This window comes from Myodes glareolus, chromosome 4 (assembly GCF_982192425.1).
Source record: "Myodes glareolus chromosome 4, mMyoGla1.1, whole genome shotgun sequence".
NCBI classification, from domain to species: Eukaryota; Metazoa; Chordata; class Mammalia; order Rodentia; family Cricetidae; genus Myodes; species Myodes glareolus.
The window spans coordinates 1,228,579-1,252,631 of NC_142029.1; the positions used below are offsets into that span (position 1 = coordinate 1,228,579).

Here is a 24,053-nt window from a genome sequence, read left to right on the forward strand (position 1 = left end):
AAGTACTACCGTGATATTCCCAGGGGGGAAAATAGATCGATAAAAAACGGTGTTGGCTAATGAAAGTAAGAATTTAATCTTGGGGTCAGTGTGACCTAGGTGCAGTTTCTTGGGAAAATTCTGTGTATTGAGGTGATTTGGAACACAGAGCCCATGTGTATGCCTCCAGTACAGAGTGACAGCTGACCCTGATCCCTTCCCTCTTCTCTTAGGGGGCAGTGCCCAAAGGAAATGCCACTAAAGAGTTCATCGAGAGCCTTCAGCTGAAGCCTGGGCAGGTGGTGTACAAGTGCCCCAAGTGCTGCAGCATCAAACCCGACCGGGCCCACCACTGCAGGTACCGTGGCCTCTCCTCAGCACCAGGCCGGCACCGGGACTGCTGAGTGTCCCACCCAGGCAAGGAGTGACCGCTAGGGTGGAAAAGGCATTTGACAGAGCAAGGAACGCCTGATGTAGCCTCTGTTTTCGTGTCTGTAAGGCTGAGGTACTCCTGATTTCCTGGTAACCTCACAGCTTTGGCAAACCTGTGAGGTGCAGTGCTCAAGACAGAGACATCTCTCAGACTTTCCTTAAAGCAACACTTGCAGAGCTTGTGACAGGAGCAGCTTCTAGACAGAAGTCTCTTTTCCCTCTGAGCTGTTACAGGCATTCCCTTTGTATCATCAAGATTCTTTGAGTCTTCTTGGTGAGAAGACATCTTGCTCAAAATTGCGTTTTCTCATTACAAGGGATCTATAAGCGGCCAATTACAGAGCCCTGCAATGTCATCTGGCCCCTTTACAACATGCTGTACGTTTGGAGTGAGGAGGGCATGGAGGAATGAGCTTTGCTAGCTAAGACACTGTGGGGAGAGAGATTGTGCCTGAGCAACAGATCACGGAGTGGCTTTCCTGTGCTGCCTTGTGAAGCCATCTGTTTGTCACCCAGATCGGTCAACTCCCCAGCCCCTGCTGTGTTCCAGGAACCTCCATCTCTCCTATTACTCCTATTTCCGCCTTCATGGCCACCCCTGGAGATCAGGTACTGTTGCACAGGCGATGCCCAGATGGGGACGCTAGCCTCGTGCTGACTGACTGCTTTAAGGTCACAGAGCAAGCGGATACTTGAGACAGGTGTGGATCCAGCCCATTCTGGTTCTTGGGCCTTGTGGGGCTCTAGCTTAAGTGATTCACACAATGGCAGCAGTGTGAGTGTTTGGCTGAGAAGCTTTGCTTTTCCGGAGGACTTCTGTCTTGGATTACCTCTGAGGTCTGTTAAGGTTTGCTTCTTGTACGTGAGATGGCATTTATTACCCTTTTGCTACCCTGGAGGCCTGACTCTGAAGCTGGAGAGGTTGTGTTTTAAGCCAGTGCAAAGTCTGTCTCTCTCTGGGGCACACTTTTCCCTCTGTAAACGGGGGTGACTGGTTCCTTCCTCATTTTAAGGATTTAATGTAAATAGCTGTGAGTGGCCAGCAGTAAGTGAAAGCTCCCCGTGAATGGAACCACGCGTGGGGGTTAGAGATATGCAGTTTCTAAAGGCTGGGCAAGAAACCAAAGGATTAACCTTGTTAGGAAACAGCTTTCCTGCCACACAGTGGTTCTTTTCTCTTTCCTCCCTACAGCCCAGCATCTGGTGGTTTTTTTCTTCAATTGCAGCTATCACACCTCTTCACCTCCTCCCCAAAGTGACCCAAAGTGGGCTCCCAAGTGCTAGTAAACAGCTGGAGCAAAGCAAGAGCTCCTGAGCTGGTTTAGGGTAACCCAGTAGGGGTGCTGAATTGCCTGTGTCTGCCTCAGAAAATGTGCGCTGCTGTTTCATGGTGGTGCGTGGAGGCCCAGGCTCTCCCAGAACCCTGGTTAGGGTAAGCAGGGTCCTGAAACATGAGCTAGATTGGGGTTTTTTGATGGTCTGTTAGCCCAGAGGCTGCTGCCTGGTCACAGTTAGAGAGCTGTGTTTGTCTTGTCCTTGGGAAGAGGGCCACACATACACCTATTTCTGCATTCTGCTCCTGGTGGAGTCTGTAGAGGTTGATATTATAGCCTCTATTCCCAGAGCTCTGGTGGGGATTGTAGCTACACACAAACTTTCCACCTAGAGCAATGGTTCTCATCCTTCCAAATGCTACAGCCCTCATGTTGTGGTGACACCCAACCATAAAATTATTTTCACTGCTATTTTATAACTGTAATTTTTCTCGTAATGAATCTTAACGTAAGTCTCTGATGTGCAGCCCCTGTGAAAGGGTCCTTCAACACTCCTTCCAAGGGATGACACCTGCTCCAAGGGATAGCTACCCACAGGCTGAAAACTACTGATTATAGTCTGCCTCCTAGCCCTGCTTCTGTAGGTGGGCCTTTGTCCCGCGCTACCGTCTCGCCTGCAAGAACCACGCGGGACACAGGATCCTACTGCAGAAATAGCTTTAATGCCCCTTGGGAGAGCGAGCATCAGCCAACATGGCGGAGACCCAGATAAGATGGAACCCATCCCTTATATAGGAAACAGACCCTGCTTCGGACGTGTCACTCTTGGATTGGTCAATTGTCCATAATCCCAGGTGATGCCTCGGGAGTAGGCGGGGACTCAGTGGGAAATTACCGAGCACATGTGCGTTCACCTGGTGGTGAAGCCGGATGTCAGCGCCATCTTGATAATGGAGAATGTGGCTGCGGCCTTCTACAGGGCCTTTCCCTCCAGGAGCAGCCTTATAGCCCCAGGCGATTTTCATTCTGTTTGAGTCCTCCTATTTGTAAGGACCAGGGAAGCGTGTGAAAACCCTGTGTGGGTTAATGTAGAGCCAAGGTCTTGGGCTTATGTGATAGGTTCCCAGGGGAGGCCAAGCCTGGCCTTGGTTGGGCCGCACACTCTGTGCTCCCTTTGATCCGCGTCCACTAAGGCTGAGCCCTGCACGGACTCCTGCTGCTTACTCTTCAGTCCTCAGTCACCGCACATGTCTTCATGTGACCTGGTGTTCACTGAGGACCAGGGTGATGGTCCAGATGGGTGTGGACGGCCTGTTTCTTCACCCTTCCCTTGCCTACACTGTCACTTCAGAACTGTTTTGGTCTAGAGTGTAGGATGCTGTTTGTTTGCCTACAATTTTGTCAGTCAGTGAGGTGGGTAATGAAAGTTTATATATGAAACCAGGACTCCCAAGGTCTCTCACTCTGCTCCATTGTGGTTTCACCCATTTTTCTAGGTCTGCTTATCTTGTCTAAGCTCTGGCCTTCATGCTCAGACCCAGCCAGGCTAAGCCTTGGGTTCAACCCTAGCTTGTGGTGGTGGGCGAGAAGTAGCTCTAAGCTCAGAGTGTCTCCGCCCACACAGGGCAGGTGGACCTATGACAATGTGGTGAGGGGTGCTATAAGGAGAGGTAGTTCTGGGTGACATGGTTATGTCTAATGTTGGTCAGCACCCAGGATAGGTCAGAGAGCTTATGCTGGCTGCTTAAAGGCTACACAACAAAGATGGGTCCTTACGCCTCCCGGAGATGGAACACAACCCACGAGTAGACGTGTTAATGCATGTAAGCCAAAGAGCTTGTGAATGTCTCCTCAGAGTTGGGTGCTGAAAAGTGGCAAGGAAGTGGTAGAAAGAAGGGACGAGACCCACTGGTTTTTAAAGCAGTGGTGTAAAAGATAGGAGTGAGGGAGATCTCGAGACCACGGCACCGGAAATACCCCATAGAGAGCATTTGATGTTTCCAGTGACTGTTGCTTCACCCTCAGCCTCCACAGCCCTCCAGAGCCCTGCCTTCCCTGAGTGAAACCCTCTAGCCCAAGAAGACAAGAAGTGCTGCTTTGGCACTTCATGCCCTTGAGAGCAGGAAACATTGGCCCCGCCCGCTTATGCAACCCTCAAGTGCTACAGTCACTTCCTGTCCCTCAAGTGTTTGTCTGACCTGGTTGCCCAGTGCCCCTTAGCCCCTTGTGAAACCTCGCCTCCTGCTCGTCCACACCTGGTCTCTCCATAGTGCTCAGCATGGTTTGCTATAAAATCTCTGTAGCCTGCAGAGCCTCAGGCATGTACCTAAAGTCTCCCTAGAAATAAGCAGGGTGGAAGAGGGCCTGCTCAGGAGCCTAGGCAAGGAGAGATGCTCTCCGGGAGTTTATTTCCCAGGTGAAAAGAGCATTAAGGACCCTAGAGCTCTCTTTATGGGGAAGACAGGCCTGTAAGATGAGAAGTAGGATATAGTGGGTGACTCCATCCATGGGGAGCAGAGGCCGGGGACGCAGCTGCTCTGCACCACCTGTCTGCTTTAAAATGGAGTGTGAGAAGGCCAGGTGTGGTGACACACAGTTTTAATCCTAGCACTCGGGAGGCAAAGGCACAGGGTCTCTGTTTGAGGCCAACCTGGTCTACGAGCAGGTTCCAGGAGTACACAGAGAAACCTTGTTCTGAGGGGAGAAAGTATTCACCAATGTATCATGTACATAATTCCCATGTGTGTCCACGCGTATTTTTAGAACTGGTAACAGAAGAGGCAGAGCAGACAGACCAGTGGTACAGGTGCTGGTCCTTCTGCATCCATGTAGGGCTTCCTGCTCCCGGAGATCATGGGACCAGGCTAGCATTTCTGAATGTTGCCTGTGTCATGAGAGGCCCTTGAAGATGGAGAAGAACAAGAGCAATATGAAGCTTTTCATGTAAGGCAAACTGATAGGAACCCACTAGTGTGGCTACCAAGTCTACCAAGCTTCTACAGTTCCTACAGCCTGAAAAAATGCATTCCATCTCTGCTAGTGCTTGGTAGAGCATCTATAACTCCTGCCCCCTCCCCTATATCCTGTCCTACAGTAACATTACCCAAACTCATCGTACTTGGCCTCCTCAGGAAACCCAGCTAAGTTCCGTGAGGCTGCAGACAACCTCTTGCCTGGGTCAGTTCTAGCCTGTTAATGTGTGCAGACGCCTCGGAAGAATGTTCCCAACTTCTGACCCCTTGTGAAGAGTGACCTGACCCTGGAGGCCCTCATTCTGCCTTCCAGACATCTTCTAGCACAAACCCTGTGAATTTCTCCTGGTGCCCAGAGGTGGGAGCTGGAGTCTGGTATTCCCCGGTGCCTGCTGGTTTGTTACTGTGCAGTGCTTGTTTCAGACTGTGTATGGTGATTTTTTCCTGCTGAGTCTGAATTATGGTCATTTCAGTGTCTGTAAACGGTGCATTCGCAAGATGGACCACCACTGTCCTTGGGTCAACAACTGTGTCGGCGAGAACAACCAGAAGTACTTTGTCCTGTTTACAGTAAGTCAACTTCTGAATTCCGCCCTGCCTCCACGAGGCAATGGGACTCTTATTCTTTGGAGAATGTCAGCACTCTGTGCAGTCTTTGCTGCTGTTGAGAACACTGCCTGCCCACATGGCTGGATCTCCCTGGCTCCACAAGTGCTCTTCGCTTGTGCATGTAGAAAGCAAGTTTGGTTTGCGTAGCTGGAGGCAAGCGTTGTGTTCTGGGTTTCACTCAGGCATTAGTCCCTAAAGAAGGCAGTGTTGCTGGTGACCTCAAGCTCGGAGCCCAGGTAGGTGCAGATAGTTGGCGCTCTGACCCTTTTGGTTAGAAGCAGCAGCAGGTCGTATGTGCCCCACACAGCCCGAGTCCTGTTTGTGTTTAGGCTGTGCATCTGTTCTGGTTCCACAGATTCCTAATGAATGGCTGATGCCTTCCCACTCCAAAAAGGAAAGTAGTGGGTCGGTGGACTGGAGGAATCACAGATACTTTTCTGGCCTTAGCCTAGCAAAGTGTTCCCATAGCACATGTTCAAGGAGACAGCACAGTTAGGCCGTTCTCCCAACAATGGCTCAGCACTGCTTTCCTGTTTCAGATGTACATAGCTCTCATTTCCTTGCACGCCCTCATCATGGTGGGATTCCACTTCCTGCATTGCTTTGAAGAAGACTGGACAAGTAAGTATTTCTGGGGTATTTCTTCCTGCTGTAGAGAAGGTATAGAACCTGAGTGGTGTGGGGGCCTCTATCCCCTTTGCAGTACCAGGCCCGGCCTTATTTTATTAGCTCTTCCGAAAGCCTACTGACTGATCAGGTTGTAAGAGACAAAAAACAACCCCTTCAGTTTGGACAGGCAGCAGACTGAGCATGTCCCAGAGATGCTCACAGGCCCTAAGTGAGCAGAGGCCAGGCTCCTAAGGAGGCAGGGAGGAGACACTTGGGTCTGGGTCTGCAGGGCACTTGTTTTACTCTCGTCACTGCTAGGGTTGAAACCCAGGGCCGCAGCAGGCAGGCACTCTTCTCCTAGCTCTAACAGGGCACTGTAACCAAGGATGTTTTACCCCAGTCTCCCAGAGAGCAGTTTTTAACTTTTTGCCTAGGGCATAGAGGATTTGTGTTTGTTTTTCTTTGTGTGTGTGTATGTGTATGTTGTTGTTGTTGTTTTCAGATTGCTTGTCTTGATACTTAGATTAAGATCGTAGACAGTATCTCCCTGTTTCACACGTACCCCATCTAAATGTGCAGATGCTGAGGAAGGGAGCTTAGCCAGAGACTGCAGGAGAAATGGGGAGTGGGAGAGCAGAAAGTAACAAGCAGCTACATGCTGGGCTAGAGCTTTCACTCAGAATCTGCAAGGCAGATGTCCCAAGCAGGAGCTGCTCCCCAGTTCTGCCATCGGTGAGTGCCCTCCTCTTTCCACGTCTCCGCCTTTTGGCCCTCTCCTTGTCCACCGCAGTTTTGAGAGGGGGGCAGGAACAGCAAGATACCATCTGCAGAACCAAGTGAATCCAGCTGTTCCTGCTCACTTGGTGAGCATTGTGCAAGTGCTTGCACTCCGCCAGCCCTGGCAGTCCAGGCCAGTTCAGGTATGGCCTTGGCAACTTGATAGAGGGAGTTCAGTGAGGTCATTTTGTCATCACAAACCTCCTTCCTGTGTCAGGCCCAGACTGTCACAGCGGTGACTTGGCAGTGGTGCTGACAGGACAGTTAGAGCCCGCTGGGAGCCAGGCAACATGCAGGGAGCATTTTGAGCATTGCTTTGTTGAAACCCTATGAGCCCCAGGATAGGAGAGTGCCCCTCCTTTATATACAAAAGCTGGGGGGTCAGAGTATGAAATAGTCCTGAAACCTCTCACCTGAAAAGAGGATCTACAGTTCAAACCTAGTCTGCTGCCTCCAGTGTACAAGGTCCTCCCAGCCAGATTCCTAATGGAGTGGACTCCAGACACCCATTCCTAGGGCAGTAAAATTGGGAAAATTGCCCATGATTAATAGTTAATGTCATCCTTGCTTGGCTCTGGTTAAGCTGTTGAGCCCATAATAGATTTTGTTTAAGAGAATTCAAGGAACTGGGTACTCTGAGTTGGGGAGTTCTACACTCCTGGGACCTGGATCCTACCATTCCAAATCCTAATTGGAATTTTCAGAGCCTGGGGCAAGAAGGGAAGGAATGGTGAACCTCCCTGGCTTTGCCCTGTAACAGTGCAGCTGAGAAGGGAGTGACCGCTGTCTTTTATGTGTGTGCATGCTGGCACACACACACACGTGCACACACACTCAGACACACACACCACACAGCTGAAGTAAGCTATACAGATGTTCTATTTTCACTTCTTATCCATTTACCTGTGCTGAGGGGAATGTATATCTCAGGATGCCTGAGCTTCACGCCCAGACACCTATGGTTGGGCAGCATTCAAAACTGATTGTATGGCAGTAAGAGAAAGTTACTTGCTGCCTGGAGGTGTAGTGGGAGAGGTAGATGTCAGGTAAGGAAGAAAGGGTGTGATTCCATTTCCACGTAGAAGGGGTAGGAATGGCAGGCTAGTGCAGAGTGTTAGGGCCATCATGAAGCTCATGGTCAGGCTCTTGTCCCCTACCCATGACTGTCAGACTTGAGGGCCCTACTTTTTCCCAGAACCCCTCAGCACTCAGGGCCAGGCAGATAGTAACCCACAGCCAGCTCCTCCATCTAGCAGGCTGCCAAGTCTCTTGGGGACTCCTTGAAGGAGTAAGAGGTCAAAAAGTAGAACTCGGAGGCAGGGTGGGAGCTTGGTGGGGTGGAGCAGGGAGCCGTGTAGCCATCCCAATCCCTGTGCCGCTTTCCTTGCAGAGTGCAGCTCCTTCTCGCCTCCCACCACCGTCATCTTGCTCATCCTGCTGTGCTTTGAGGCGCTGCTCTTCCTCATCTTCACTTCAGTGATGTTCGGGACCCAAGTGCACTCCATCTGCACAGATGAGACGGTAAGCAGGGTCACGTGGGAATGGTCCTGTCTGCAGCCCTAGCCAGAGGTTGCCTTCTTTACCACATATTGTGCCCCATCGGGCATTCTGCCAGGGTCTGCACTTCCCAGCAAGGCTCTAGGCATCAGCTTCTAGAGCTGGTGTCATGATTAGATCCAGGGGACGGATCTGCTGTGAGCCTTCTTGTCCTCGCCCACCCGCTTCTTGTGCTACAGTAGCTCCTGGCCTTGCAGAGATGTGCAGGAGCTCTGAAGTGGCTGTGATGTAGTGTTTCTTGACTTTTGTGCCTTGGGTTTTGGAGGATAAGGTGGGCAGCACCTTAGTTGAGTGTGCAGAAGAATCAGGGACTTGTGTTCAGCCTCCTGCTTGCTCCTGGCTTCATGAGCGCTGCCCACCACCTCCCCAGTTAGAAACTTTGAGCTTGGTCTAGGGGCCCCGTGCTCTTCATACTGGATGAAGAGCGGCTTCTTCACGACTTCAGGTGCCCAGAGCATGTTGTGGGAGCAAAGGCAAACTGACAGCCTGGTCCTAGCTGTTCTTCATCAAGACTGTCCCTAAAGAGAATTGTGTTGAAAAGAAACAAAAGGCCTGTGGCTCATGGGGAGAGCATCATCCTCTTTAACTGATGTCTTCCCAGGTCCCTAGGCTGTGAGCACATGGGCTGCCCCATCCCCTCGTGGCAGACAGCAGACAGACAACAGCCCCTGCTCTCAGCAGCTCTGTTTGAAGGAGGGAAAGAAAACTCTCTTCCCCGTCCCTGGTGTTTGTTTTATCTTGTATTTTTCCCTGGGACTTGGCAGGGAAAGTGGCGCTGGCTGTGAGAACTGCCTTGGCCTCCACGCTCCTCGCTGAGGGAGCGCTGGGAAGACCTCCTTCCTCCTCACTGTGACCCCTTTCCCTCTAACCTGCGCTAATTCCTCCTTCCTCTTGGGGTAATTGTTTTCCTTACCACCTGCCTCTCGCTGTCTCACCTGTCTTCCCATACTGCCCAGTGGCCGCTTCCTGGACCTCTGGGCTGTGAGACTGCACCAGAGCCGTCCCTTTAGCTGCTGCTCCATCTTTCTTTTCTTCTTCTTCTTCTTCTTCTTCTTTTTTTTTTTTTTTCTGCAAAGTAGCCATTGTAGCTTCAGCTCTCCTGTTCATCGTTCCCGCACCAACAGCCACAGTTGGTTGTCAGAATTTCGGGCTCCTGCACCAAAGCCTTTGCATACAGAGGTGCTCGGAGCCCTTCTTGATGCAGCAAGGACTCAGGTCTGGCGTGTAAACCCTTTGACTAGATGGTGTCAGTCTTGTTGGCGGCAGTGGCCCGGGTGCCTGCTGAGAGCTCATTGCCCCTTCCTCCTTGGGAGCTTCTAAATGTGTGATGCTCTTACGAGAGACAGAAGAAAGCTGCATTATGTAGGTAGCTTTACGGCTTTGACAAAGAAGTGTTCACTGGTCATCGGAGGCATGTGGACGTCTCTCCTAAAGCCATAGCAGAGGGGCACTTGACTGAAAGTGTGATTGTTCTTGTTTTCAGGGAATAGAACAATTGAAAAAGGAAGAGAGAAGATGGGCTAAAAAAACAAAGTGGATGAACATGAAAGCTGTTTTTGGCCACCCTTTCTCTCTAGGCTGGGCCAGCCCCTTTGCCACACCAGACCAAGGGAAGGCAGACCCGTACCAGTATGTGGTCTGAAGGACCCTGACCAGCATTGCCACTCAGGCCCCATCATGGCACCGTCCCATCTGCTCTCATGAACATTTAGGCCAAAAGCAAAACAAAGTGACTACTCTTAAAACTTTTTTATGTCTCCAGAAAAATGGCTGAGCATTGCAGAGAAAAAAAAGTCCCCATGTTTTATTTTTTAAAAAAAAAATCATCTTTTCAATTTTTTGACGGATGAAGCTGCTCTTTCCTTTTGAAATCACTTCTCTGGCCTCTTTCTCCTCTCTGCTGTCTGTCAGCACAACTAACGTCGAGGGTGCTGCCCAGGCCCTGCCCCTTCTACTAATTGAACCCCTGATGCTGTGCATGGATGAACTGGTCCAGTAGGGAAGCCAAGAGGGCCCTGCCCGCCTCCTGCCCCCCAGGCAGTACTGGCACCCGCGGGACTCAGGACCTCACTGAAGATGATGCTAAGCCCTAGAGGCCTAAGAATGGCAAGACGTGCTGGAGCCTTCAGAAGGGCCCTTCTGAAGTGGCTTCCTGCGCCCAAGTGAACACAGTTCGCCTCATTTTCAAAATTAATTGCCAGCCTTGTACTTGATGGGCACGGCTGTGCAAAATGATTTGGATGAGGTGGGAGAGGTAAGGGGTCTCTGTATTCTGAATTAGCAACTATGTCCCTCTGACTTTTTGGAAGACTATGAAGGAGAGCTGTTTTCCAGTTCAAAAATGCCTTATACAATCACAAGACGAAAAACTGTTTCAGGCAAGCTACACTTGACCTGTGTTACAACTACTTCCTACTCCAGTTCCCGCCCATTCCCAGCAAGTTGTCAATCAAGCTATGTTCATTCTGAGGGAAACAGACAGGCCAGCTATCAGGATCATCTCATTTTTAAGTCTGCCATGAGCATATATTTTCTGGAGTTTAAAGCCCTCTAAATGTGCACAGACCTGTATCTTACTTGTGTTTCTCCTGGGAGATGGTTTGTAGATGTTAGGCCGTTCTTAGAGTTACCAGGTAGCCTCCCCACACCTGCTCCTCAGCCCACCACACAGACGCGCTTTCCCGTCAGAAGGCAGTTCCCGGTGCAGTCTCGGAGGCCAGAGCTGGTCCTGAGCTGGAGAAGGACCAGGGGATGCAGGAGGTGCTGAGAGAAAACCCCTCTTGAACACTACATCCCACTTAGACCACGAGCACCGTGAAGTCCTCCACGCCAGTGGGTTTTAAAGCACTCACCACAGAACTCCCTTTGTAGCTTTTGCTTGGGGTGGGGGTGGGATAAGGTTTTTCACTCTAGTCCTGGGTAGGAGGAAAGTTGACATAGCCCTGTGATTTTTTCAGAAGTCAGCGGAACATTCTGCCGCTTCCCAACTCTGCCAGTGCTTCCACATGGAAACAATGCAATAAACCTTTTCCAAACCTCTGTTTCTGCTCCACTGTCTCCCCGGGGTCTGTGCAGAAGGGTGGGTGGCATCGGGCTGCCAGGTGAGGGAGTTGGGTTTTGTTCTTAAAGAGTATTGCTGACCTTTCTGAGGTCAGTGCTGTGTATGTGTTGGCTGGGTGCTCTGTGACCTCAGGATGCCAAGCTCTCCAGAGTCTAAGCCAGAGCCTGCCCAGCGGAGAGCAAAACTGAGCCAACAGAAAGTACCTAGCGTCCCTGCCCACAGTTCCAGCGTGCTGCTGTGGGGTTCTTGCTGGTGGCATCAGGCGATGACAGATGAGACCACCCTGGGCATTTAACCGATGGCTTGGCCACCTTCCTGACCTCATTTGGCTTTGACTTGCATCTGCTGTGCTGCTTAGGTGGATATCCAGGGGGCTGGATGTGTGTATGTGGGTGTATGTTTAATTTTGCACATAATTGTATATATTTACATATATAAGCTTTTTTAGATCAAGTTCATAGCATTTATTTTCCAGGTACCTTTTAAATTTTATTTATAGTTTTCTAGATATATATGAAAGAGGTGTGGCCTATTCCAGGTTCAGTAGGTTAGAATGGTCTAGCCGTGCTCAAATACTCAGGATGGACCCACTGGGCAGCAGGCAGCAACACTACAGCTGTGGTTTCTGCTGTCACTGTCTGTCTGTCTGTCTGTCTGTCTCTCTCTCTCTCTCTCTCTCTCACACACACACACGCACACACACACACACACACACACACACACACACACACACACACTTTCCCTCTCAAGACTGGAACTTGGGAAATCGCCTTCAAGGACATTTTTTGTAGGACATTTTTGGTCATTGCTTTCCCCATGCAGTTCTTAGGGAATGCAGTAGGTGGTGCTACAGGAGTTTGAATCCTGAAACTAAAGTTCACCCTCTTAACAAGGTTGCTCCCACCTGGCATCCCAGGTCTCATTTTTTTTCTATTCTGAATTAGTCCAAGCCCCAGTGCTCACACTAAAGCAAAGGGGACTCAAGGTAGGACTAGGCCAGGGTGGCCTGTGTGTGTCCTAGTTCACTTTCTCTGAGCGTGCAGTGACCACGGCATGTGTGTCGGCTTCTTCAGATATAGTAAGAGTTTCTTTCTCAGTAGTCCCCACTGGTAAGGGAGCCTACATTTCCTGTATTTCAGAATGGGAACTCTGGAAGGTAGGAGTGAAGAAGACATGGCCGGTTGGGCTGGGTGATACCATGTTCTTGTCCATCTCTGATATCATATCTGTGTGTTTACACGGGCTTGGTGACATGTATGCAGGGTACAAAAGCAGAAATGTGTGCTGGGCCTCTCCTCGATGCCATCGTCTCTGTGACACTTGGACCTTACAGAAGCTAACGGATAGCTGGCCTTTGCTCAGTCTGACCCAGCCACTTCATGTCCTGCCGAGAAACTGTGACACTTGGACCTTACAGAAGCTAACGGATAGCTGGCCTTTGCTCAGTCTGGCCCAGCCACTTCATGTCCTGACGAGAAACTGTGACACTTGGACCTTACAGGGGCTAACGGATAGCCGACCTTTGCTCAGTCTGGCCCAGCCACTTCATGTCCTGACAAGAAACCTTCCAAATGAGACAAACTACCAAATGTTTATTAAGGGATGCCCATGCAAGACTGGTATCACAGACTGTCCCACTCCAGGGGGATGGGCTGGAATTCTCCAAACCAGACTAATAAGTTTTCTGTTCCTGTTTTTTCTAAGCAAAGCGTATCAGCTTCAAATGTTGAACTACCCAAGGGACACAATGATTCAGAGTTACAGGGATGAGGCTCCAGGTTAGCTCTGATGCTGGTGGTAATGGGTGCTGTTGCTGCCCACTACGTGGGACGTGATAGCCAAGACCAGCAGGTGCTCGCACTGATCAACCACTGACCAATGACTTCCACTCTGTTACGTGTGGCCTCTCCTACAAATGAATGCCAAGGAAACCTGGAATGTATAAAACAGCCTCTGGCGATCCTTAAACATTCCGTGCCAGCCTGTGTTGACCAAGGCACCTTTACTGAAGAGCCAGCAGAAGGATAAAACCAAGGAACCAACCTTCCCGTGAGGAGCGTCTAGTGAGTTCTCCAGACCCACAGTGCTTGAGTAGCCCCGCCATGGGCAGGTTTTCATTTTCCACTGTGGCTTCATCTCTCATGGGGCTGATTCTTGACTATATGAAGGCAAGCATGTTTAATCCCAACAGGTTCAGAAGTCGTGGCAAGAGGGTCAATTCAAGGTTAGCCTGTGGTACATGAGACCCTAGCTCTCAAAAAAAGAATTTGTAAAGAGCCAGGCATAGTGTAGTCCCAACACTCAGGAGGTTAGGACGGGAATGTGGTTCAAGACCAGCCTAGGGGGCACAGTGAAACCCTATTCCAAAGAGAAAAGGAAAGAAGCCACCGAGCAGCACACTCCCCCAAACCAGGACCTTCACCCTCAGAAGAAAGTTACGGCTTAAAGAAGAGAGGCCGGGACCCCTCTCTGTCCTTGACTGTTAATACACGTGAAGCAGAGGCCCCAGACCCTTACTCTCCTCTTCCGTGAACAATGCAAACCAGGAAGAATAATGAGTACTGCAGGGGTGGCAGCCCAGAAACCCTCTGGGGAAAGTGGAATAAAGGGTGCCTGGAATTCTTCAGCGTGTTCCTGCCCACGCCAAACGACGGGTGTGGACAGTCTCCCTGGGCCCTAGTTTCTCTCTCATGGTCTCTGCAAGCACTGGATGAAAATGCAGAAGGTAGAGTGGTTCGGGGCTTGCTTTCTGGGTGTGTAACAGCTTCTCTGGAGCCGGGCTTGTCCAGTCTGGGTCATCTATGTTCTAAAAACTTGTCTTGTTGAGGGGTAGGTTTGAGACAAGGTGTCTCTGTTAGCCTTAAACCTACAGAGATCCACCTGCCTCTGCCTCCTGAGTGCCAAGACTTACCACCATGCCCAGCAAAACCCATTTTTAAATATATTACCTGCTGAATGGTGTTTGAAAGGCTTTTGGTTGTGAATATGTGTGTGTTACGGGACACAACAGGAAGAGGTGTACTACTGTGGGCTTCAGTAAGGGGATGTGAGCTAGTGTCATCCGGCCAGCTCTAGAGAGCCTGCTGTGGGGTGCTGTCCAACTCCTCTGCCGACACTGGAGTCTGATTCCAACAGTCTCACAAGCCTTGGCGTCTCTGCCTCCCCTAGTAGTCTTTGGCCTCCTGTTTTCATGCTGGGGTGTTGTGAGTTCACGGATCACACTCCCCATACGTGCAGGTGAAACCCAGTGCCTGCTGAGTGATTCAGTCTTCTCTTGAGCCTGAGACATGGGTACACACCCATGAGCCTTCTGGACTCCGTGACTCCTAGAAAGATAGCCTCGAGCCTGCTTTTTGCATCCATTTATTTAGGCTATTTCCTCTCTAGACTCAACCGACACTCCTGATGTCTGTTCTCTTAGCTGCTAAGGAATGTCAGCACACAGGCCCGTTATCCTAACACACCACTGGACGGTGGCAATCCTGCTTGTCCACATGGGCAAAGTGAGTCTTTGTCAGAGAATGGGGAAAACACCTGGTGGGTAGAAAAAAGGTTGGTCCTATTTCTGCATAACCTTCCAGCCAAGCTTGGGCTGCTGTCTCAGCCTGACAGACCTCTGCTGAGAATTCTCAGGTGGGTGTCATCACAGTGTAGTGTCCCAGCTCTTCTTGACTGCAGGAGATCGCCAGGCAGGGGTGCAGGGACCCTGAGAATGCATTGTCACTGCTGCCTGCAAGGAAGGTGTGGCCAGAGGCTGCCAAGTGAAGCCTGTGCCTGTGTGCACGGTTTGCAAGGGGTGCTAAAAATCTCATCTGTCGTGATTCTTGTTGTGATTATATAAAATTAATGTTTGCTCCATGGTGAAAACATGAAATGTGAACAAATCCACAGAAACAGACACCATTTGCTAGGGAAACAGTTCCATGGTGGGTTCCTCTGCAAACTGCTCCCCCATGATTACCACACGGGTCGCTGGGTGGCTGCCAGCCCACACGGTTCCGATTTCTAAAATTAGTCTGCATTGCTGTACACTCCAGTCCTCAGCTTCCCATATCAATTCCGTGTTCCATGTTATAGAACAAAATCTGCCATAAACTTTTTGACATTTGTTTAAACTTTTCATTGTGAAATAATTTCACTTATAAAAATTATGTATCTTCTCTATGACACTCAGTGCCAGAGATAAACATCTTATAACCATAACATCAACAAAAAAAAATTCCTTTCTTTTTTAAGAAAATAATTTTAAAAGGAAAGATACAGGGCTGGACAGTGGTAGTGCACGCCTTTAATCGCAGCACTTGGGAGGCAGATCTCTGAGGTTGAGACCAGCCTGGTCTAGAGTTAGTTCCAGGGCAGCCAGAGCTACACAGAGAAACCTTATCTTAAAAAAAAAAAAAAAACTTTAAAAAAAAATAGCTGGGCATGTCTTAATCCCAGCACTCGGGAGGCAGAGGCAAGCAAATCTCTGTGAGTTTGAAGCTAACCTGGTCTACAAGAGCTAGTTCCAGGACAGGCTCCAAAGCTACAGAGAAACCCTGTCTCTTTAAATAAATAAATAAGAAAGGAAGGAAGGAAGGAAGGAAGGAAGGAAGGAAAGAAGGAAGGAAAAAGAATCCTGAATTCTGCATGGGGCCCATACCTGTAGTCCGTGCTGCTGTGGGATGATCACTTGAGCCTAGGAGTTGGAGACCAGCCTACACACAATAGCAGATGAAACCCATTTTCTCTTTAAAGACAAACTATTGAGACACTGCCCTTTGCTTCAGGGGCTCTCTTGAGGTTCCTCTCCTTGCCCCTTTTGCCTTCATGGGTCCCACATTCTATTGTTTGTCTCTTCACCCCATTTCCAGCAGTTCCTCAGTCTTAAATTTGTCATGACCTACATTTTCTAAATTGAGGATAAATTCATATAATGTAATATGAATCATTTTAAGTGTATAGTGGTTCTATGACTTATCTAATTCAGAATAAACCACTTGTGTCTGGTTGGTCCAGTGCAGAAGCCTTTCTGTCTTTGGGTTGGGCTGTGGTTTGGGGCAGGAATGCACTGGGGTGTCATATCTGTGGTTCTTGATAACTGGGGACACTTGCCACTGATCCACTTCAGTCTTGGCAGTTCTGACTTTGATCATTGTGCTAAATCCATCTCTGAAATATTCACTGCTGTAAAACGGCCGTTAGCTCCTTTAGTGATTGATGTCTCGTATGAAGAGAGAATGTGAACTCAGATTCTTTTCGTCTGTTTGTTTATCCCCGACTGTCCTCTGCCTCCCAAGTGCTAGGGTTAAGGGCGTGTGGCACCACAGCTGCTGAGATCAGATTCTGTAACTAATCTGAGGTGGTGTGGGAAGAGTACCAGAGTGTTGGTGTATGACATGGTCAGATGTCCGCATAACAAAGATGGTATCCAGTATGCCAGTTATGGGAGAAGACTGCACGGAAGATTAGGTGTAGAACTAGGAACATAGAGGTCTTCGTTGGAGGAAGAGGGTCTTGAGTCATACGAATGAGCACACCCATGTCTGTTGGGCAAAGTCAGTGAACTCCCTTGGTTTCCAGCAGAGGCTACCCTGGGGACCCAGAGCCTCTGTAGGGGTTTTATGGGTCTGGAGACCTGTTCTGGCTGTATCTGTAACAATTCTGGGCTTTTTCCTACCCGTCACCCTCTTTCTGTGGCCTGGTGGCCGAGTTACAGCCAGCATCCTCAGCAGGTGAGTGGTCAGCTTGGGAGAAGCCATGGGGAACCCACTGCATGAGCAGGCCTGACACACCCTCACAACCTACAGTGACCTTTGCACCTTCCGGTGCCCACTGCATGTGGCATCTGCTGCTTCCCCTGGCATGTTTGTGTCCTGTTCTGTGTCCTCACCCCTCAGCCTTCCCGGTGCCAAGCTTGCTGGTCCTATCTTAGTGGTTTCGTCAGACGGACAGGAGCCAGGGTATCCTTGGTCACTGGGTGTCCAGCAACCGACCTCTGCCTTTGGAGGAAGGGGTCAGGGAGTCAGCGGGTGACAGGTAGTTCCGATGCCACGCCTTCTTACCGTGCTCCACAGTTTCTACTCTGCCCTGCAGCCCTGTGGGGCTTCCAGGGTGGCCTGGGCCACAGCAAGCTGTGCCATATCGGACTCCCCATGCCCTGCTCTGCCAAGACAAAGGGTGTGTTCATGTCGCCCAAGTCACGCCACACTGACCTCTCGCCCCATTCCCCTCCAGGGTATTGAACGCCTCCAACGCGAGACGCAGCCCAGGGAGCACTCGGGCAGCTGGAAGTCGGTCCAGGAGGCTTTTGGTGGGGACTTCTCCCTGAACTGGTTCAACCCTTTCACCAGACCTTGTCAACCCGAGATACCCGTTGACAAGGGCTTGGTCCGGCAAGTGTCGTCTCTGTCAGACATGGACAATATGGAGACCACTGGGAGCCAATTGGAGGAGACAAAAGACAGGGACTCTGTGGAGGTGCTGGATGAATAGAGACTGCAGAGAATAATACACCAACAGTAGCTGCTGGCCCGATGCACACTCCCCAGCTCCCAGGGTGTGCACAGCATTCCCATGGTGTTACCAACTCTCCCTCTCCACCCTTTCTCCAGTTAGGACTCAGAGTGGGGTATGGGTAGAGAAGAGTAGGGACTTTCTCTGAGTTCCTCTTAGCAACGTGTGCCAAAAGGGATGGTCAGAGACCATTCTCCAGGCCTGGGAAGGCTGCCTAGTCTCTACCCAGCAAGGGAAATGATGACCAGAATGTCCTGGGGGTGGGGGAGAAAGCCACTTCTTATGGGTTGTCTTGGGGACGCTGAGGGCCTTGGGAAAGGACATTGACATCGGGATGACCAACCTGAAAGGCTGGAGAGACTAGCCATTCCTGGGGAAGGGAATTCCTTGTCTAACTGGCTGTGGGAATCAGGACAAAGGAAGGGCTACTGAACCTGCCTTTGGGGCTTAGGCTTGGTTGAAAGAGCACCCCACCCACCTGCATTTATGCTTGCATGCACATGTGCAGAACCTGTGCAGAAGAAAATGAGCCTGAGTTATGACAGAGTCACCCAAAATTCGTTCCTGTCCTATAGATACTGGACTCTTCTCTGAGATAACAATGGAGCCAGCCTTTCTGTGGCCACAAGTTTGCATTCGTATATTGAGCTCCTGAAAAAAGTCCAGTAAGACATGGGAACGGGTGCACCCAGAAATGGTTACCTTTGCACTTTAGAACAGTTCCCAGGATGGTGCCTCACAGCTGCATGGGTGGCTCTGAGGCACATGCCTTTATTCCAGCATTTGGGGCAGGCAGCCTGGCCTGGGCTGCTACAGAGCTCCAGGCTACATATTGAAACCCCATGTTAAAAAGCTGGGTCTGGGCGGCCTCCTGCACTCCCCAGTCTGTCGCAGTGGTTACGGAAGCAGCAGCTTTTGCAGTCTGAACAGATAGTTTCAAGAAGCACACCAGCTCCCCGACTCAGACCTTGAGCCATTCCCCAGTGTTGCCTGCACCAACTCTGGCAGAGGATTCTGTATTACATCCCTTCTTCCAGGTCTGGGTGAAAAGACATGAGTCAGGTTTTGGTTTGGTTTGGTTTTTGGGGGTTTTTTGTTTTGTTTTGTTTTGTTTTGTTTTTTTGAGACAGCGTTTCTCTGTAGCTTTGGAGCCTGTCTTGAAACTAGCTCTGGAGACCAGGCTGGCCTCGAACTCACAGACATTTGCCTGCCTCTGCCTCTCGAGTGCTGGAACTAAAGGCAAGCGCCACCACTGCCCAACTGAGTAAGTATTTTTGAGGACACTGAGAAAGGAAGGCTGGGGGGGGGGGAGGGCGAAGGCCAAATAGTGGTCATATTCCTGGGCAGCACCCTGGGCAGTCCCTGGAGGTTGGGGTTCCGTCAGATCCTACAGCTCGCCCCACAGAGTGGCAGCGGGGCCCGCGCTACAGGTGCATTTCTTCCGAGCAGATGTGCTTCAGTGTTTATCTGTACTAGCATCCTAGCCCAAGGTGGCCTTACTGCTGATACTATCTGGAGAGAGCGGTCCTCTGGCTGCAGGAGTCCTAACCCCTGGATGACCTATCAGAGACTCCACGCCAAGGAGAAAGAAGGGCTAGTGACTGGGTCCCCAAAGAGCAGCCGTTAAAAGGAAGGAGATTTAAAGTCGGTGTCTGTGTTGAGTCCAGGACCTCAAGGATATCTGTGCACACGGGGGCTGAAGCCCATCTGGAGCCAGCTTGACCAGCAGCACAGCTTCCTCCCAGCCCCACAGCCGTCCGTTTCCAGAGTACTCCCCTAGAAGAGTTGAGGTGGGCAGGCATCTGCTCCTACAGGTTTAGAACTCTTCCTCCTTCCTCAGCAAACCCATTTTCATGTTAGGGCCTCAGCTGCATCTCTCCCAAAGAGATGGACAGCCAGGGTCATGTAGGCAGTAGTCTGCTCAGTCTTGAGCCTTGTGCCTTCCCACCAGGACAGACACAGTGGCCTTCTCTCCATGCTGATCCCTGAGAGTCTGCTCAGTACCGCAGCTGATAAGAGGCCCAGTGTTTCTGGAAGGGAGACGGGTTGCACACCTGCCTCTCGTTTGAATAAAAGCTCTCTGATCTACCTCTGTAGTTAGAGGTGCCTATTTTTAGCAGCCTAAAGCCCTGGACAGCATCCTTCCTCTCAGGTCCAACAAATGTCATATAGACATTAACAGTGGCTTCATGGGGTTACTAAACGGTCACCCCACAAGCATATGCCAGACACCTGCTGCATCCCAGGGAGGTGGACAGATAGGCAAAAGGAATCAGGACTGAGGTTTTCCAGCTCTGAACAAATGAGGTGAGATGCTGACAGTGTTCTGGCTAGTTTTCTGTCAGTTTGGCACAAACTAAAGATAATTGAGGAAATGTCTCTGTAAGATTGCCTATAAGTGCCAAGTGGTGGTGATGCGCATTTTTTTTTCTAATCCCAGCACTTGAGAGGAAGAGCTGGGGGATCTCAGTGAAATCGAGGCCAGATTGGTCTACAATGCGAGTTCCAGGATAGCCAGGACTGTTAAACAGAGAAACCCTCTCAAAAAAAAAAAAAAAAAATGACCTGTAAGCAAATGTGTAATGTATTTTCTGATTGATGGCTGATGTAGGGGACCTGGCCCGTTGTGGGTGGTGCCACCACTCTGGTGATATTTTGTTTGTGCTCTAACAAAGCTCGCCTGGAGATCAGAAAGCCGAGCTAGCCGCTAGTTAACAATAGAGGCCAGGCTGTGGTGGCACACGCCTTTAATCCCAGCACTAGGTAACTCATTCCTTTAATAGCAGCACTATGGAGGAGGAAACAGGAAGTGATATGGGTGCTTGGAGAGAGATGCTCAGTCTCTTTCAGGCCGAGGACCTGGCTAGGTAGGAAGTGGCTGTCTCTGTCTTGCTTCTTTATCTCTCTGATCTTTCAACATTTACCCCTGTATCTGACCCTAGGTTTTTATTATTAAGACCAACTAGAATTCGCTACACCACCCCTGGGCTGGTGGTCCTGATAGTATAAGACAACATCTGGGCAAACCTTGAGGAGCAAGGCCGTAAGCAGCACTGCCCTGACTGCCCTCAGAAACTGAACGACACCTGGACGTCAGATGGAATCAGCTCTCTCCTCCCCAGGTTGCATTTGGTCACAGTGTTTTCTCATATGAAGTGTCCTTTGAATACACAAATACCCCTCATTCGGTCTACTCCACCTCTCTGAAGTATGTCCACTTAGGAATTGTAGCCCGTGACAGAGGCTGGCCATCATGAAGACAGCCCAGACCAAGGAGGTCAACCCCGTTGGGAAGAGGCAATGGCTCCCCCCAGGTTTGTTAAGCAGCATACTGGCATAAAAGGAAAATTCACTCAGGAGGACATAGCCATCTTAAAGTCACCAGTTTAATTCAAAGCATAGTGATCATCGAGAAGATCCCTGGAGGGCAGAGCAGAACACAGACTCCAGTGAGCAGAGCAGATGTCATTAGTGGCCACAGACTCCTCCCCATGTCCCACCCAGAGGCAACAGGGCCTCACGCCAGCATGGGGCCTGCTTCTGAGAGGACAGAGCCTTGGAATGAACATGCAGTGCCGGGCCCAGGACCGGCTCCAGGATGCTTTCCTACAGGGGTGTCAGCTCACCTCTGGGCACCCCTGGACCTGACAGAATCCGTTGCCCAAATGGAAGATACCTCCAGCACTTTCAGTCCCACTGAATAGCAACTCTGGGTTCTGTCTATGGGTCTAAACCCAGGTGACAGTTGCTGTCTTCTGAGGCCGTGACTCCTAAATGTGTGTTTGAGATGTCTGTGCTGTGTGCTCAGAGGTGCCCCGGTCCCATGGAGCTACTGCCTGAGGTTACATTGGCCCTTGAGCTGTCTTTTGCTGGGCTGTCTCTTGAATCTGCCCTCCTCTGAGTAATTAAATCCAATCATCTGACCTGAACATTAAGTACAATTTAGGAAATGCTAACATGCTTAGCTGAGGCTCAGAGCCAATCAGGGCTCTTGCCTCCATCTCCGTGGTATCAGCTGGGCTACTTGGTGATGAGAATGATCTTCTCGGCATGAACCTCCTTCACTTCTCTGGAAGTAAACTTGACAATAAATTTCTTGGGTCCACTTCTTACTGGGGTGCATTTCATTTGGAAAGTGATGGACTGTCCAGGTGACACTTTCCTAGAAAATTCAAATGCACAGACAGTCAGCAAAGATGCCACAGAAGAAAAGTTCATTGAATGAAAAACCAGGCATCTGGTTCCGGGACAGCTCTTGGAAAATCACTGTGCTCCGGAGCCCAGTAAAGCGGGCCTCCACCTGGAGTGCAGCCATTTGTCTCAGCTGCCAGACAGACGGCTGGCTGGAATGGCTGCTCTCCAGTCAGGACCGTCACAAACCCTCCTGGGCGTCCTCAGGAATACAGTTCCTGGTGGATCTACAGGTGCTATCTAACCCTAGGGACTCAAGATGGCATTACCTGCTAGTATGTTGGACTCGGAGCTCCCCCACCCAACTGCTGAACAGATCTGTTCTTTAACAATGTTCCCGGGTGATCTGTGTGTCTGCGAAGGGTTAAGAAACCCTCATCTCAGAATAACAGGAGGCTGCTGGGATTTTCCTGGGAGATCTAGACACTTGGTGAGAAACAAACCCGAGGAATCTTTGAGTTAAAATCCTGCACTGGGTATGTCAGCATACCAAAATCAATAGCATGTATTTAGTTCTCTAGGCAGAAAACAGCAAGAAACATCCCCTGCACCAAGGCATCAAAGGCTCCGACTAGGAATGTGCCCCTTACAAAGAGGACACATGGATGCATGGGAACTTAGCCTACATTTCTGCAAGGCCATTTGTTTGGCATAGCACAGTTCCGGTTTAAATCCCAAATCAAGGTGACGCTAAATGTTCTATTTTTAGAAACAGAAGAAAGCTGCCTTCTATATAGCTTTGCATACTTCCCAGTGCAGCCATTCAAACGACACAACATCACCTACAAAGACACATGAAACAGTCCAGAGACTGAGGTATTGTGGGGATTACCTGTATTATAGACAATGTTTCAGAATACTAGGGAAATGATAAATTATTTGACAAAATTGGTGCTCTAGATTATTCCACCCCAAAATTAATGTTCACAGTAATAATTATGTAAATAGAGGGATAAATTGCAGAAAATTTTATACTATTTCTCTTTTTTGTTTGGTTGATTTCTTTTTTTTTTGAGACAGAGTTTCTCTGTGTAGCCCTGGCTATCCTGGAATTAGCTCTGTAGACTTGACTGGCTTCAAACTCAGAGATCCACCTGCCTCTGCCTCCTGAGTGTTGAGATTAAAGGCATGCACCACCAACACCATCTGGCAACTATTCCTATATTCTTGTTAATGACATGAAATTCGTATCCACAGAGAAGATTAACAAAGGTATGTTAGGACTTTAAGCATTGAGGCTGGGGTGTGTAGTTCAATGGGAGAGCACTTGCCTTTCATGTACAAGGCCTGGGCTCGGTTTCCAGGACAACACTTTAGAAAACAAAGGCTGGGCGGTGGTGGCACACACCTTTAATCCCAGCACTCAAGAGGCAGAGGCAGGCAGATCTCTGGGAGTTCGAGGCCAGCCTGGTCCACAAGAGCTAGTTTCAGACAGGCTCCAAAGCTACAGAGAAACCTTGTCTCAAAAAAAAAAAAAGAGAGAGAGAGAGAGAGACAACGAATGCTTTGGCATTTCTGTAGAACAATCAGATTGACAACTGTAGAATAATCAGATTGACAAGAAGCAGAAGGGCCTACCCCTGGCAGAACACTAGTGTAATCTTTTCTGTGATTTGGTACCAGCAACGTGTGTCTGCATTTTTACTGACTCTCATGCCGAAAGTTTACGTCTCTGAAGGATGGCACATGTGTGAGAGACCCATGTACAGTATCTTATACCATGAGAACAACTTGGGTAGACTCACTCTTGGTTCCAGGACTGCATGTTCGAGAGGGCCAGGCTTTCCACGGAGAACCTGATGTCAGTCAGAGGGATGGGCAGGGTGTTCTTGAAGGAGCAGGTGATGAAAAGCGGACTGTTAACCTTGCCCGTGTCCGGCATCTGTTGGGAGTGGAGAAAAGGCAGGCGTGATGAGCTGCAAACGAGAGCTCAGATGGTAGGTTTGAGAGTGTCGGTAGGTCTGCACTCCCTTGGAGGGCTCTTGTGGAGAACCCGGTTCACCTGTGTCTCTCTGAGATTCCATATATTTGCACGTGTTTACTGCTTTAGCTTTGTCAGACACATTTTGAAGGAACCCGAGGTACATACTCTGATGG

At 49.9% G+C, this 24,053-nt stretch overlaps 2 protein-coding genes across 4 annotated transcripts in view; one reads left to right on the forward strand and one right to left on the reverse strand.

Annotated features, from left to right (window-relative positions):
• Window positions 1-21,877, forward strand: part of Zdhhc3 (zDHHC palmitoyltransferase 3) — a 46,648-nt gene extending 24,771 nt beyond the window's left edge. The window contains exons 3-8 of one of the 3 annotated variants that reach the window (XR_015001718.2): window positions 213-337; window positions 5,131-5,227; window positions 5,806-5,887; window positions 8,043-8,173; window positions 17,487-19,029; window positions 20,708-21,877. Coding sequence is in view for 2 of the 3 variants with exons in the window: in XM_048423594.3 (XP_048279551.1) it covers window positions 213-337; window positions 5,131-5,227; window positions 5,806-5,887; window positions 8,043-8,173; window positions 17,487-17,744 (693 nt within the window). In the remaining variant the exon portion in view is untranslated. Of the gene's footprint in view, window positions 1-212; window positions 338-5,130; window positions 5,228-5,805; window positions 5,888-8,042; window positions 8,174-9,692; window positions 11,249-17,486 lie in introns of those variants that run through there. The other 2 variants (XM_048423594.3, XM_048423596.3) reach the window with 2 other exon arrangements.
• Window positions 21,640-24,053, reverse strand: part of Tgm4 (transglutaminase 4) — a 32,437-nt gene continuing 30,023 nt past the window's right edge. Inside the window, exons 14-15 of the mRNA XM_048423593.3 lie at window positions 23,702-23,838; window positions 21,640-21,927 (exon numbers count right to left, since the gene is read on the reverse strand). Coding sequence (XP_048279550.1) covers window positions 21,786-21,927; window positions 23,702-23,838 — 279 coding nt within the window. The 3' untranslated portion in view covers window positions 21,640-21,785. The remainder of the gene's footprint in view (window positions 21,928-23,701; window positions 23,839-24,053) is intronic.